This window comes from Stigmatopora argus, chromosome 10 (assembly GCF_051989625.1).
Source record: "Stigmatopora argus isolate UIUO_Sarg chromosome 10, RoL_Sarg_1.0, whole genome shotgun sequence".
Lineage (NCBI taxonomy): Eukaryota > Metazoa > Chordata > Actinopteri > Syngnathiformes > Syngnathidae > Stigmatopora > Stigmatopora argus.
Window position 1 is genome coordinate 8,105,478 of NC_135396.1, and position 16,265 is coordinate 8,121,742.

The 16,265-nt window shown below is 41.4% G+C and overlaps 1 protein-coding gene across 3 annotated transcripts; it reads right to left on the reverse strand.

The window, feature by feature from the left end:
• Positions 1–1,507: 1,507 nt before the first annotated feature.
• LOC144083109 (putative G-protein coupled receptor 149) lies at positions 1,508–12,576 on the reverse strand. Of its 3 annotated transcripts, none has more exons than XM_077610635.1 (6): positions 12,551–12,576; positions 7,796–8,784; positions 6,470–6,649; positions 5,891–6,390; positions 3,086–3,229; positions 1,508–2,559 (listed from the first exon to the last, which is right to left on the reverse strand). In XM_077610635.1, exons 2-6 carry the CDS (start codon positions 8,760–8,762, stop codon positions 2,056–2,058), a joined length of 2,295 nt encoding a protein of 764 aa, XP_077466761.1. In that variant the 5' UTR covers positions 8,763–8,784; positions 12,551–12,576; the 3' UTR covers positions 1,508–2,055. The 3 variants fall into 3 exon arrangements, with proteins under 3 accessions (XP_077466761.1, XP_077466759.1, XP_077466760.1); XM_077610633.1 differs by lacking the exon at positions 12,551–12,576 and adding an exon at positions 8,889–8,970; XM_077610634.1 differs by lacking the exon at positions 12,551–12,576 and adding an exon at positions 8,884–8,948.
• Between the last annotated feature and the right edge of the window lie 3,689 nt (positions 12,577–16,265).

Here is a 16,265-nt window from a genome sequence, read left to right on the forward strand (position 1 = left end):
TTGTGTTGTGTACAATTTCAGCTGGGTAACACAAATGAATAAACATGAATTGTGTAGTATATGTAGAAAAACTGAATTTCCACTGACAAAAAAGCCAAACATTTAATGATCCATTTGACACAAAGCATAATCAAATGTGAGGTTTGAGCAGATAATTTAGTTAAATTACTGCTCCACTCATAACTTTTGTTAAAATAGTTGAATTCATGGTTTACATTGATGTCGACTGATGCGGTTCTCCTACACTTTTCATGCATGTAGTATTTCCAGTCACCATGGAATAGAAATGCCCTCACATCAAGTCAAAGGCAGTTTCCTTATAACAAATCTATTCAGACAGAGTAACGTGTTGCAGCTTATGAGGTGTACTCACCAAATGATGATTGAGCTTGCATATGATTGCCTATAAAATGATATGTACAAGCCCAGCTACAAACCATCAAAAACATCACATACAAACTTACAGCTTTTCAAATTGGTCTGGAATGACTATTTCACTATGAGATGCATAGATGTCATGGTACTTAATTATCTGGCGGGGAAAGGCATATTTCGTTCTGATAGATATGCGCCAGCTGATGAATTCAAATTGATGTTGAAATTCATATGACTTTGGAAACACACATTGTGGATTGATGCATGAATGTAAGCAATCCCCCGGCATGGCTCACTGATTTGATAGAAAGAGAGCGTCAAATTGCTCCTGTGATTGGCAGTACTGTACAAAACACCGTGCAGTCGTCCACAAGTGTTTGCGTCTTGCAATCTTGCTTTGTAGTATTTTTCATTTGATAGCAGAAACACTGACCACATTTTAAATAATAGATGTGCAGCAGCCGCAAAGAAAAAACACATAATTAAAACAAAACGTGGCAGCAGATCAAAAAACATTACTATCATCAGCTCTGCAGGCTTCTAGGCGAGGCGACTTTTTGTAATGAAACGCACAAAAATATACACACTAGGATGAGTCAGAGATTTGGGTCATATGACCCGTCCACTAGCAGTTCGGTAGCATTAGACGTGACCACATGGTCAACCCTAAAACATGCCCAAAACCCTTTACCTCAGCCTGCTTCCAGTGGTAGTCGCGTTCTCTTTCATGAAATCTCCACTTTCTTTCCCCCAACCGAGCGCAAAAAAAATATTAATAGGTTTTGTATTGATTTCTTTCCGTGTGTTTGAATGTCTGAAAGCAGGATTACGCAAAAACAAACCAATTCCCATTTCACTAGGGTGGGTTCCACTGGGTGAGAAGGTCTTCTTAATTTGGAGGAGTGTAAACATTTCGGACTGTTGGTCGTCTATCGGTCATTTAAGATTGACAAACCGATCCATGTCGTTTAGCCCAAAAGCAAAACGGCAAATTTAACAATAATTTACCGTGTGCGGTCGATTGGTCGCCGGTCTTTTGGTCGCCGGTCTTTTGGTCGCCGTCTTTTGGTCGCCGGTCTTTTGGTCGCCCAGACCGCGACAACGGGCGACCAAAAGACCGGCGACGAAAAGACCGACGACCAAAAGACCGGCGACAAAACAAGGTAAAACAACACGGTCTACGCATCAATAAAAGCCAACAATGGCCATGAGCAGTTTCACTGAGCCGACGTGTGAGTGTATAAGAGTTTGTATGTACGTGAGTTGTCCCCTTAGGAAGGTACGACCGTCAGGGTCTTAACAAGCTCTCCAACAAAAAACAATACAAGTCCGGGAAATTTGGAGCCTTTCTTTAGCCTAATAATTAATAGGGCATTAAGTGGGACTAAATAATAATTCACAGTTTGTATTTAGGGAATTTGAGCAACGATTTAAATGGTAATTATCAATAACCTTCCGGGCGACCAAAAGACCGGCGACCAATCGACCGTGTACCATAATTTACACCCCCAAACCCACTTAACACTAAAATATGGGTATACTGAATGTCAACGGTAATTGGTTAGTGACTAGTCCCGAGTGTAGTCAGCCTTGCATCTGCTGCAAGGCAAAAAAAAAAACAAGCTTGATAACATTTTGGCCTTGGAAGAGGCCGCTCTAGCCTTGGGTCTTTAGAGAATTTCAGTCATCTGTGTCTCCAGCTTGTTTTCTATAGGCTTCGTTGAGCAGCTGGATTTCCTCTTGATATCCCGAACTCCCCTGTGTTTGTCGCCAACTATTCTGCCGATGAGCCTCAACAGTATCGGGAATTGTGATGTTAATGGGCTCGGCCTCAGGATTGCCAGTGGTGGGGATAAGCAAGGAATAGGAGGCCGTTTCTCCCAAATCACAGGAAACAAAGCGATTTTCCCGGCGGGAGTAACGCAGTGATGGCGAGCGGGCATGGGTGGATGACTGACTGATGTTGGACACAATAGAGACACTGTCCATGGCCTCCTCATTGTCGCAGATCTCCAGAACCTCCAGGTGAATCTTTACATTGGTGTCCCCAACGGCTCCAATGCCCATTCCGATGTCCAGTCCCATATTAATGCCACTTACGTTCACATCAACCGTCTCCCCTCCTGGTGCTTTGTCATCCGGACTGGGCTCGTGGCCCACCGATTTGGAGCGATAGACCTCCACCTGTACGCCAACAGAGAATAAACATACCGTAGAAGAATACTGCTCCCTAACATTTATCAATACGTTATTTAAAGGATAGATAATGATTAGAAGCATATATATTTTGTATGCTTATCCTCATTGGGGTGTGCTGAAGGCTATTCCCACTGAATTTAGAGGGTAAATGCAGGATTCAAACAATAATGTCGTTTTACATTCCTGGTGAATACTTTCTTTAATCAAAGTCCCACTATTACAGGTTTTTACATCTTGTCAAAAGTATTACAAATACATTCCAAGTGCTTGCATGGATTTTTTTCTGGTCTGGGTACTTTGTTCCACTTCACAATTGAAGATTTTATATTGTCCATAAGTGTGAATGTGAGCATGAATGGTTCAGCTACTCAGTTTAAAAGCAGTCCAAGGACAGCTAATTAGCTAGGATCGCTCAAGGCTCAACTGTGGACCTAATGCGTACATGGGCTTGAAATAGGAAATGGAAACTGATTTAATATTGAATGAAATAGGAGAGTTGCACTGTATTTACCTTTTTGGCATTGTTGGGAGAGATTGTCAGTCCATCGCTGCTGACCTCATAGGTGGATAGAGACAGTGTCTTCCCAGTGGGGGCTTGCAGGGAGACGGTTCCCTGGAATGCGCACAATGGGATGGACAGAGCAGCTGACGGCCTCTACATTGAGACAAGAGTCAATTTCAAATGATTTATAAATACAATAATTGAGTAAGAAGCATATTTGTTGGTTTGTTGATCCTGCGAATTATAGTCCAATGCAGCCTGCACATGAACAAATCCAAAATTTGTCAAATTTTGAGGGTAGCTAGTAGTCAGAAAATGATGTTAATAATTTAATATATAATGTTCTTGAATTTAAAAATGTGCTTGTGTGGTTTTGTCCTGGAGGTATTTATTCTTGTGTGTACTTGGGTGTTTTTAGAAAATGCATTTTCTAGATTCTGATAGTCATGACTCAAAAATTAAATGATGAAATCTAATTATTGATCATATAGATTCATCAATGAGACCTCAGATTACATAGTAAAAAAAGTGAAAAGATAGTATATGAAAAATGCTGTCACGAAAACCATTATCATTAGTAGCAATTACTGAACTGAACTTACGTAATAAAAGCAAACTGCTTTCTGACGAGTTAGAAATGCCCTCCATCTTCTTAATTTCTACACTAATGAAGTGATTATGTGATTTCAACGTAGATTGTTGCTACATTTGGATGGTTTTATCTCTAAATAATTGAGCAGCATTTGTTTTGTTTTGCCATGGGCACTGTGGGGGGAACTGTTGCAGGTACCATCAAGGCCTCAACATTATTTACTACATTTAAAGGCTCTCCTTATGGAGTTTTGTCCGTTAATGACAAAATAAGTATGTCAGCGCTGGGCTCCATTACCTTATCTGTCTGTGCATCATTGTGAATGAGTAGGGAAGGAGGGAGCGAGCGAGACTTGAATGCTGAGAACACATTGACAAGTAAATTAAATTATGCTTTAGAGGCTGGCGGCGTGATGAGCCCCGAGATAGAAGTGATTGTGTTGCGAAGGCATCATTTTTTTAGAGGGGAGACACTAAAAATCAAATCATGAATGATTACATTAGAGGGTGCTGCTTTGTAAGAAGGTTATACTGCATTGCCAAGTAGAGTCTTAAAATATTCGTCTTCAGTTTATAATGATTCAAAGGGTTTACTATACTTTTTTCACCAGTGAGAGTCATTCTAGAGCCGGCTTGGATCGATGTGAGCATATTCTGTGATATCAATTTTAGTTTGCGAGCGCGCTAGCGCATTGAATATGAATCGCCGTTTCATCGTACACGTCGTAGCCATAAAACAACATCTATTTACATGATAAGGTGTTCTGGTTTAGAGTAAAAATGATTTTATTTTGCTCCATGTGAACGCCCAATAAAGGCCCTCCTATCCCCCCAGGGAGCAGGATGGCAAATGTGCTCGCCGACAGAGTCTGAAGTCACTGAGAGGCTAAAGATGTCTTTAAGCCGTAATTTTGCTTTTCTCTGTGGAGAATGGAGGCCAGAAGGACTAACAGTGAGCTGCAGACACAATGGATAATGACATCTAGTCTGCTAATGAGCAACAAAACACAGCCAGGCGCACCATAAATCACAACATTTGTAAGCGATTTATAGCTGTGTGGGTCTCAAAAGCCTCCATGTCGGGATAAATAAGCTTTTCATATGCCATGGGGAGTAGAAGACTTTTTAATGTGGCCATTTTTCAACTTTTCATGCAGAAAGTGGCTAACGTCGAGCACCTTTGTATTTGTTCAAACACATTTTCACAATGATGTGATATAATAGCTTATACAGATTATATTGTATTTTCCTAAAATGGTGCATTCAGTATAGCACAGGCGGGAGACATGTTAGTTAAGTTAGGAATATCTGATGTTGGTTTAAAATGATCAATTTGTGGCAGATAGAAATTGAATATAGGTGTCCAACCGAACCTGTTTTTTGGAATAGCAAAATGTCCAGCCAATTTGTTATTTTATTCATACGTTATCTGATTCGAAGAGTACAAAAATAAACAGGTTCATGTGAAAGACAGAAGCAGAGCTTCGATTATTCCAATCGCTGCTAGTCTTATGAAAGATTCATACCAGCTGTACAAGGGGATGTGATACAAAGAGCAAGGTCAGTAGCATAGAAGTGTTACTGTACAAACAAACACTAGAATTTGCAAATCCTACTTGAAACTACAGGTCGAGCTGATATACTTCAATGGGCTTATTTTCCAATATCGGCCATTGGTCGCTTCAGAGTTAAAAATTGAATATATTAAGATTATTCAAAAAAAAATACTATGAAGCACTCATGTGGGTAGGTAGCTACAGCTGCCAACTGACATCCATACTCAGAGCCAATTCAAACCAGGGAGCAAACACTAGGCTTTAGCCTTGCTTTTTTTGTAACAAGTGGAAAACCTTTTAAAAAATCTTGGCAAGAGAAAATATGCTTGGATTTTACAGTGCCTGTTGTGTATTTATTTCACACTTTGTCAATGTGCCATTAGGTAACTGGTCTTCTTCAACTTTATGAATACCCCTTTAATTTTATGTTCATCTCCATAACCGTGAATATACGGTATATTTATATACTAAGCGAATGTGCAAAAAAAAATAATTTCCCTTTGGACAAAATGTAAACATGATTGAACGCCAAGTCCCTATTACGACTTGTCATTGGTCTTTAAAATCCACTCACGCCAGCCATAAAGTGCAAAATGACAGCTACCCAATGCCTAATAAAGATTTTGAATGTCTGAATAACAAATTAAGCGTGTGGGCGGTATTGTACCTGTCTGGGTGTTCTCTCTGATTTGCTCCTGCACCACTCCCAATCTGTTAGCTCAATTTTCCGGCCATCTTCATGGGAAAGTCTTCTCTCGGAGCCCTCGAATACAGACGAGGTGTCAGTGAGATGGTGTTCCTTTTCCCAGTGATTAAGAGGGTGGGAGGGATCATCGTGGAAGCCCTCTTGACCTCCATGCTGGTCATGGGGAAGCGGAGGACAATCAGCCTGTGCCGGATCACTTCTAACATCTTCTAACAAGAGGTCTGAATGAAAGGAGCTGTCAACGGGTAGTGGAGCACTGAAAGCAAAATTGGGGTCAGGGCTGCAGAGCCCACCACGCTCCAGTGCATCCAGACGACTGCTTGGGAAATCGCTGTCGAACAAGCTGTGATAGGCTCGGTTCTCAGCTTGCGTGTTTTCCTGAGATGTTGAACCGTGGGACAGTTTGAACACTCCACAACCTTTCTGAAGGGAAAGGTTGAACTCAAATCTTCTTTTCATTACTGTGGAATTATAGAATAGGATATAAGATTTGTCGCAGGTATATGTCATTTGTTCGGACTGTATTTTTTTGTTGGCTACCTGAGGGGTCCGGTGTGGAGTCATGGTTGCAGTTAATGAAACAGCCACACGGCATGTGGATCCAGCGCTTGGACAGCACGAAGAGTGGCGTGACGGCAGGCGCCAGTAACGTGAGGAAGAAGCCGAGCGTCTCGAGGGACGAGCTGCGTGCTTTGGCGGCGTGACGCACCAGCATCAGAGTCTGTGAATGAAAGGGAGAAGAAAATGAATATGAATAAAGCTGAGGCGATGCAAATTCAACTTGCCTGAGGGTGAAAACACCTAGGAATATGGATGGAGCCTCTTGTCAGGGCTCACTACATTATTGTGGTTTTGATGCTATTGTCATAACAATAGAAATGGTCAATTCCATTCCAGAAAACAATTCTAAACTCAATTCTAAGTCTTTTTTTCTGGGTTCGTAGCTCTTTGGTGTTTCTGCAGACATTTATACTTTTTTTAAATCCATATCTTTGTTCTGAACTCTCTGTCATACACAGATTAAAGACAAAATGTGCTGAATGTAAGATAGCAGCCCTATTTTCTGTCTCTAAATACAAAAATATGTTTATCAGTTTTGTTTTATGCCTTATCGATGTTGTTTCAAAGTGGTTTACAAAAATGTGTTTATCAGTTTTGTTTTATGCCTTATTGATGTTGTTTCAAAGTGGTTTACGGGCGCTTACCGGCATGCAAATTAAATTTCAGTTGCATTTTTTTTTTTTGTGAACGGCCTGGGAACCAGGTCCTGTCTTCTACCCATTGTTAGCTGGGATAGGATCCAGCACCACCATGACCCTTACGCGGACAAGCAGAAAACGAATGAATGAACTTGGACAGCCTGCTTAGGTTAATGCTAAAATTTGTCAATTGCCATACATAAGATAACCAAATGTTTGAACACAAATGGTGGCGCAACACCTGTAGAATGACTAAATAATTTTTCCTCTGTGCCTAATAACTAGTCTTACTGTGGGATACTGGGTAATTGTGTCTCTGGGGTCAATGTCAATGTATTATACTGTTCCCAGGTGGTCGAGTCGCAGAGTTATGTTCATGGACTTGAAACCAAAAACAAAAAAATCTGGTAAAAGCTGTTCCAATCATGTATGTTGTCATAAAGTACAATAATTTGTGTGTTGGTTTGAGGGTGGAATGACACATTTTCTTTCATTTGAGCTGGCAAAATGATTTGAAATATTACTGTTTTGAGTTACAAGCTGGAACACCTTCCCAAAAGTTCGTACCTCAATACATCAATCAATCACTTTGTTGGCAGTTAAAGTTTGTTTTCAAAACGCATTCTTAATAGGTATCAAGTGTGAGTGTTGGATGTGTTGCTACTCATCATCGTTGGCATCCACAAGGTGACTCTGACAACTGCCAGGATCATGGAGAAGCGCTTTTGCGCAAAGACCACAGGTGTGTCCCTCACAACCGCCGACTTTTGTCCGCAGACCGACCCCGACCACCCTCCCCCGGGGTTGCCCTTCTCCTCCTCCTTGATCTCGCACGTGGTCCCACACGAACTCGGGCTCAGTTCGTTGTAAGCGCCGAAACTTTTGTCCAGGCTATCCCGGGAGAGCGAGCGCACGTCGGCCAGGTAACCGGCGCACTGCACGCTCCTCTGCGGCTCTCCGGAGCACAGCAGCTGGTAGGTGAGCGGCAGGAAGAAGAAAAGTAAGCCGCAAAAGCACAGCGAATACAAGAGGAAGAGCAGCAGGGTGTAGAAGCCTTCACTCTCCGGAAAGCAGCCGAGGGGAGCCTGCGCGAAGCTGCCCCAGCCGCACAAGGGCAGCAGGCTGACGGCCAGGCTGACCGCCCACACGCCGGCGATGGCCCACATCACTCGGAGGGGTCGCCGGACCGAGCGCAGCACCCCGAACCGTTTCGTCACGTAAAAAGTGTAGCCGGCGATCAGGCAGGCCTTCATGTTGCTCGAAACACCCTGGAAGACGTAGAGGAGCCCGGCCAGGGTGCACAGGCTGGCCGATCCTCCGTCCCACCCCCACTCCCACTCCCACTGCATGAGGATGAAGAGGGAGAGCGGAACCACGCTGAGGAGGTCGTCCACGGACATGGAAGCCACGATCAGACTCAGGGATGTTTTTCTCCTCATCTGTAGCAGGGATAGGAGCGAGTACACCCCGCCGACGAAGGTGGCGGCGGCGATGGTCACGCACGCGGCGAAGAGTAAGAGACGCACACGTCCCTCCGTGGCAGACACCTCCGAAGGGGTCGTCCGGACGCCGGTGGCCGCCGCCAGGTGGCTGTGGTGGCTAGACAGCGAGGAGTTGACATCCGGCGTGGACATCTTCCTAGGGGTGAAGTTGGATCTACACGGGCAAGGGAGAAGCTAAAGTTTTCAATAAAGCTTGGGACCGGAAAACATGATGATGATTGTTCAGTTTTGGGGCGAAAGGTGTGGAGCGGACCCGACCGAGATGACTTGGCCGCTCCAAGCGCGCCTCCGCGGGGGTACTCAAGCCTCGCGTCCAGCTACGGATGTGCACACACTCTCTTCACACACCGCTTTTCAGTTACGATGGGGTTGGGCTGAAAATATTAACCTGCTGTAGTACGTTACACGAGCACATTGGTTGCATCCACCCCCGACACACTCGCAAATAAATCAGTTTATGACGATTGGACGTCTCTCGCCGTCAATGGCAGACAATTATTCAAGTAATTAACTACCAGCCTTCTCAGCTGATATGGATGGACGTTCATTAATGTTAACAGCAGCATTAATCATTGTAATATCTGCACCAAAACTGCACCTGACTTTAATGCACTATACTGTCATGTAGTGTGGGAATGGAGATGGACCAAATTGCAGAGAAACGGAGGCCAAGAATGGTGGTGGTAACTCAAATGATTTAATCTTTGTAAAGAGAGAAAAAAATAACAAAGGCAGGGAATCCAAAAACACTAAGGTAAACCTTCGGGCCTGAGCAATGTTTCCTTTGTACCACGACGTCACAATGTTGCCTAATACAAACGACCTGTCTCGGTCGGCTGCTTGTGAAGTCTTTCCTTTGACGTTGAACACCTTCATTTCTGCGCCATTTGTTGATAATAAAATGCATCCCAGCTCCCCTCCCTTCGAACTCAGCACTGAGTTTACTTCTTCTTTTTAAAAAACTGAGTATACGTGTGTCAGCTATGTCCATAAAATGAAAACGGAATACGTAGTGGATTTGCTGTTTGTGTTTTTTACTTCTTTGCAAGAATTAACTATTGAAAAACGGAAAGTATTTGAAAAGCATTAGAAAATTTGATGATATTGAGCTTCATTTTTGTAGGAAGTCACAAAATCTGAAAAATGTCTTTACCCACTACCAAATATCATATTTGACGTTTGACAGCTATGTAACACTAATAAGCAGTTCAGGATGGACCACTGCAATCCTCATTAGGCTGAGCGGTACACATAACAGAGTGATGGTTAATTTCTTGACAGTTGAAACGATGCACTGAAAGCAAAAAAAAGACTAGGTCAGAATGTTTTAATAATGATGATGTTTGATCCTTCAACAAATAATTCCACTTTACATTATTTCCTATGGGGAAATGGCTATGAAAAGAGATGTTCTAATTCGAAGGGCATATGTTCACAGTTTGACAAGGACAAGTAGGTCAACATGTTTCTGTTTGCCAGCCCCACCCTGGTGAGTCCTTGCCTCGTCCCCCCATGACCATTTCAAGGATTTGCAGCTACGTGGGACCACCATGCTTGTTGATAAGGTTTTTGAGTGTTTGGCTTTTCTGAGATGAACCTATACTGCTATTGATTTTGGTATTTGTTTTGTGTATCTGTACACTGGAGAGCCATACTTTCAGTGTATATACAATGTGGGAAGCATCCCAGCTGGAGTGGTACGGAAACATGAGTGTAAATGTCTGTGACTTGCGGCCGTTTAATTAAGTTTGAGTTTGAGCTAAGTGACTTGAGGCTGGCTAATGACTCCACTCTCCCGGGAGTCACGAGGCCGCAGAGGGGAACATTAGAGGTGAAAAGGCAACTCCCTTGAGTATGCAAAAGAAAATGTTTAAACACACAAACAAACAATCTGAGGACAATATCACCCTTAAAGTAACCTGCTAATTTATATTTTTATATGGGTGTGCAGGGTAAGGAGATACAGGATGCACAGTGTGTTGATGTAACGAGAGCTTTGGAAAAATGTAACCCCAGTGATCAATTTATTGAAATGACAACAAAAGGCAGAATAAAAATATTGTTAAAATATCTATTATTGTCCATCTCCTTGTGCTCTACAATTGGCTGGAGACCAATTCATAGTGTCCCACATTCGACTGGGATAGACTCCAGCACTCCCCGGGACCCTTGTGAGGATAAGCGGTATAGAAAATTGTTGAATAATGTCATACATTGGGACTAGTTATAGAAAATTTAGATGGACGGTTATGCAAATGGGGCACATTCCAGTTTTCCATCATTCCTTCATCCATGTATTTTCTGTGTCGCTAAAAGCAAAGACTAAGGTTTCTCTCTCATTCATAAAAAAAGATAGAAAGCATTAAAATCCATTGCAGTTTTTAAAGTATCAAGGTTATTCAATACACTGTATTGAAACTCCACATTGTAAGACCTTGTGAAACTGCCATCATTGATTTTATAATGTCTGGTCATCAGCAGACATTACGTAATGATGATCAATGAACATTACAAGATATAAAATGCAGAATTCAGACTTAGAAAAGCCAATTGGCCACCAGATGGCTCTACTGCACTGTGGGAATATTTTAAAACCAATGTCGTGTACCTAATTGAGCATAATCTTAGTTACTAATGCTCACAGGGCCTCATATCTATTTGCCAGATGCTGTTAGGTAAGGTTGGATGTGATGAAGCCCCTCAGCTGAGTCACAGCTACGTTTGTGAGAGGAACAACCAACAAAATGTTAAGAAATGTGGCAAATTAGATTAGGATTTTTAAGAGGGCAGTGGAGTGGGGTGGTCACCTCCATCTGTGAACTATGACCTTTCACCCCACAGCATGCTTCACACTAATCATGATGATGAATTCCTTCGGGTTGCCCGGCATAATGGAATCAATTACGTGCTGGGAAAGAAAAGAGGCAACCACGCAGAATGCTCGTCAAAGTAAAACTATAAAAAGTGGTGAATGTATTTATGGTGAGAAATTATGAGAAACACTCAGTGTTAGTATGAAAACAACATCTGTCCACCAAGCACCATATGAACAGTGGACGATTCAGATGATACTTCGTTAAAAGTAAAGTAAATGTAGAAATCTTCACTCCTCCAGAGTCAAACACAATGATGGTGGTAAAAGTAATAATTAAAGTAATACATGCCATCCTTTGCAGACACACAAGTGAATTACTAAAGATGTTTTTTGCTTGTTTGATTTAAGATGACCAAAACCGCAGTCGATAACCTTATGTTAAATGGTAAGTAAGCACTAATTTTAGTTGTTGTCATTGAATAAATAATAAATAAATGCCCTGGGTCACTCCTTAAAATCGCATAGTAGCTACCTGTCACCTAAGATGTTCGTTTGAGTTACTAGTACAAGCTATCAATTGGACAATTCTTCCATTTTGACTTGTTAAATAATTAGGCCTTAATACTCACAGGCTTTTTAGACAATGTTAATGCGCAGCAAAAAAATACCGGGAATCACGGCAGTTACACCAGAAGAAGCAGCATGATGTACAAACAGCTTAAGTCATTGCATTTCATTGTATCAACTATGTGATTAAAGTATTTAAAGGAGCAATTTGTAAGACTGGTGGCCAAAAATGAAATTCCAATCTGGATCAAAATATGGAAGCAGAAATGATCTTTTCTACGTTGGGTTGCCAGAGAAGTGCTTGGCAATGGAGATTCATTCATATCACTGTTACAATTCAATCAAAGGTTAACAAATGACACATAAACCATGTTACTTTCTAGTGGAAATAAACAGTGTCACCTTAACATCATAGTATCAATTGTTTTAAATCCCATTAGATTGTTCTGATGTCCCTTGCAAAGAGTCAAAGTTATGCCTGCTAAAATGATAAATAGGTGAAAATATATATTAATAATCCAAATATAGTACCACTGACCCTATGTGTGAACCATATCCACATTGAAGTTAGTTGCTTGCGGCCAAGGATGCTTTGTAACGTGTTGCCATGGAGACCGCTGAATCTGGCTTTTGTTAACATGTGACTGGATGTGTTTATGTGGAATTGATAAAAGGAGAACATAAACACAGGTCATGTGGATAAACTTCTTTGGTTGAGCATGTATTGTATACTATTTGTGTTTTACTTGTTGATGTTTGGAAATATGCATCTATATTTCAATACTTTAATGAATATTCTGCACATTTTCATGGAGACCCATTAGTGCTCCCGCAGGGCACATTTATGTGCCTCTGATGGATTAAGAATAGTGAGGCAATGAAAAAGACACAGGCCCTTTTCATGTTGGCAGTAATTTTGAGGAGTAAGAAAGAATTTTGAAAGCACGTTTTCCAAAGACTGGCAGACTGTGTTGTGTGAAAAAGTATTTAACAGCTTTTTGATATTGCTCGTGACAAATGTTTATCCAAAATTCATATCAGAGTGATAAGTTTCTTGGCAGCCATCTGTGCACCGGCTTGGCTGCCATCCCCAGAAAGTCAAACTCAAGCGCTCTAACAAGCACACAGAAATTACAACCTGCAACTGCAGTATCTAACATGCAGTGTCTCCTCAACAACACCTCATCTTGTGTATTTTGAACCGTCCCCGTCTATCTGAAACTGAAATGAGCATTTTGTCTGCCTTTAAAAAGAAAGAGACTTCCCTCCTGTGAACTTCACTATAAATAGCAAGTGTGCTTCGCCACCAGGGGTTATAAAGCAAAGAGTAAATGTCGCTGTGCTACCATTACTCAACATCAAACGCTTTCATTCTGTATAATGATGAAAGCGAGACCGAATAGCCCTATACGCCTTCATAGATACCCCTCTCCCACATGTCTGAAATTTGTCATTAAGCTTCATCTATTATGCAATGCTAAATGGAAAAAAAACAGCAATTTTGATGTTAGTAACACAAGGCAACAGCAAAGTGTGTAGGAATTCTTGACTGTTGACAGTCTGGTGTTAAGCCTTTACAGATCGCACAAGAAATAAATGTTTGCAACCCTGGCAGGTACTGGTCGTGGTACTTTCAGTACCAGCATGAAGTCAACTTTGGCATTAACGTGAAAGCTATTCATTAGTTGCACTCTGAATCAGGTAGAATCATTAAATTTCTATTAGTCCTGTCATAATCATCACAATGAGCTAACAAATCTAGCAGTATAATCGCATTGACCTGCTTGACATCCAGCTGTTAAAAACTTTAATTGCAAAACAATCGCAGCAGTTGTCATGGACTTCAACACTAGCTGGTCGTAATGATTTAAAAAATGTTGAACAAGCAGTTTTGAGAATATGAACAAATTGGATTTTGGATCATTTTCAAAATGGCACAACAGAATCAAGAAGGAAATACAATCACATTTTCTGTAGCCAATGTATGGAAGACTTTCGACTATCACATATCACCAACATCATGACATTTGACATTTTTTGCTGCTTTTCTGTCTTAATGATTTGATTTGGTGATACTTAATGATCCCATTTACTTTGATTTGCTTTGTACTTTGTACTTTTGCTTTGTTGTTCTGTCTAATCACCCTCTGCTACTGTCACAATGAAATTTCCCAAATACGGGATGAATAAAGTTATCCAATTCTATGTCAAGGTCTCTTAATGCTTGAGGTTCTTATGCTAAATTTTTACTCACCATTGATTAATTGACTTCAACCTGCCTGTCATTACATTATATGTCTAGTCGTTAATGTGCTAGCCTTGATATTGCCTCCTTAAGGTAACACCAGGAGCATCAGGCCTCTAAAGACTTGAACCTTTATCCATTGGTGTGCCACATCAATCATAGGCTTGAAAATTAGGGGGACTCTCTCCGACGGTCAAAGAGGGTGACGCATGGGTTGACACCCTTCCTCACTATTGTCACCAATCGTGTCTCCTTGCGAAGCTAAATATTTGAGAGGAACACATTTGTACCCAATGATTTATATCCTGTCACATTATCTGTCCTCGCTCATTATTTCCATTTTCACTGTCCTTAGGGAACGGGGCAGACATTGAATTTGGGGACAAAGACAAGCTGGTAATTTCCTCCCTTCTAAAATAATACCCAAAAAATCAGAATTAGCTTTTCAAGTTCAAACAACTCACACTTGCTTTCCCCCATCTGTTATGATGAAAGAATTTTTTTCTCTGAGAAATATTACTGAAAACATCACGCCAGACAACTCTTGAGAAGATTCACCCCCCAAAAAATGTATGTTCCTGCCAAGGTAAGTCTAATCTTTCTTTGATAGTGACACTCTTCCCTTACAAAGATGCCGGGCTATTTATTTTGGTTAAGAATCATCATGACTTTAAGTTCTGAGCCGACTATCGGTCGTCTCCAGATTGCTGTGCTATGGTCTCACGAACAAAGAGTGAGTGTGAGTAAAGGATTAAATCAAGTCTCTCTTGAAAAGCACATGTATAAAATGAATGAAGTGTCTGACATGAGACTGGGAATTATAGAGAAAGTTGGCATTTGTAACCATTCTCTTGCCCGTAATATCACACTCGCCATCTTCTATCCTCTTTGAGCCTTAAAACCAGTGAGAGGCTCAATCTGTCTCTCTCTCTCTCTCCCTCCACAGTCTCCCACTCTGTCTCCATCCTTCTCTGAGTGACAGAAGCGAGCTCATTAAAGTCTGTGTGTATGTTTGTAAGTGTGTGCCAACATGAGACCCAGCAGCCCGTCTGTTGCTGATAGGAGACCCTTTACCCCGATGGCTTCCCAGTGAGAAAGGGCTGATAAAACAAAACCGCTGGAGTGAACCTGATCCAAGCAAACAACCTCGCATCTCACGTCACACAAGAGCTCTGTTGTAGAACACGAAGATAAGAAGAATGGGTGCAAAAATATGCACTTGATTCAAATCCATTAGTGCAGCAACAAATATTGATCTGTTAACAAATGTGGAAAACCCTTTTTTTAAATGCTTTAAGTTTGTTTGTGGGCAGTCCAGTGGACTGGGGTTTAGCACATTGGCCTCAGGGTTCTGGTGTCGAGGGTTCGATTCCAGGTAGTTCCTCATTGTGTGGAGTCTGAGAGGTTTAATTTACCGCAAGCCACGGCAAAATGATTAAGAGTTTGATCACAGCTTTGCAGGACAAGCTTATGTGAACATGTGACATTTGTGTTGACATCCAAGCTTTCAAATGATTTCAAAATTTCAGACAGAACGGAATTCTTACACGGTTATTGTGATAACTCTCTGTTAGAAGCAATGACATATAGAATGCTATGGTGGGTTATGTAGGTGATATATTTTAACAATGAAAAATTTTACAATATTACCTCTGCCACAACATAATGCTTCCCATACACATGCGCGCATTTACTGACACACACACTGACCTGGCTTCCCATTTTATCAGTTTTTTATTGTGAATGTGTCAAATGAGAAATGATTTACATTACAACCGCTCCATTGTCTCCTAGGTGACTTTCGTCAAAAGCCTGGAAGCCAAAGGCTAGTTGTGGCTTACCTAGTATACAAAAAAATGGAATGTGAGATTTTTTTTTAGGATATCTTGATCTACTCTTTAATTCTGATAAGCAATGTAAAGTATATTTAGTCATTTCAGACCAGAACTATTACCATCAACAGCATCTTCTGGCCTGAAACGTAAAGGGAATGGCAATACCTAGTATG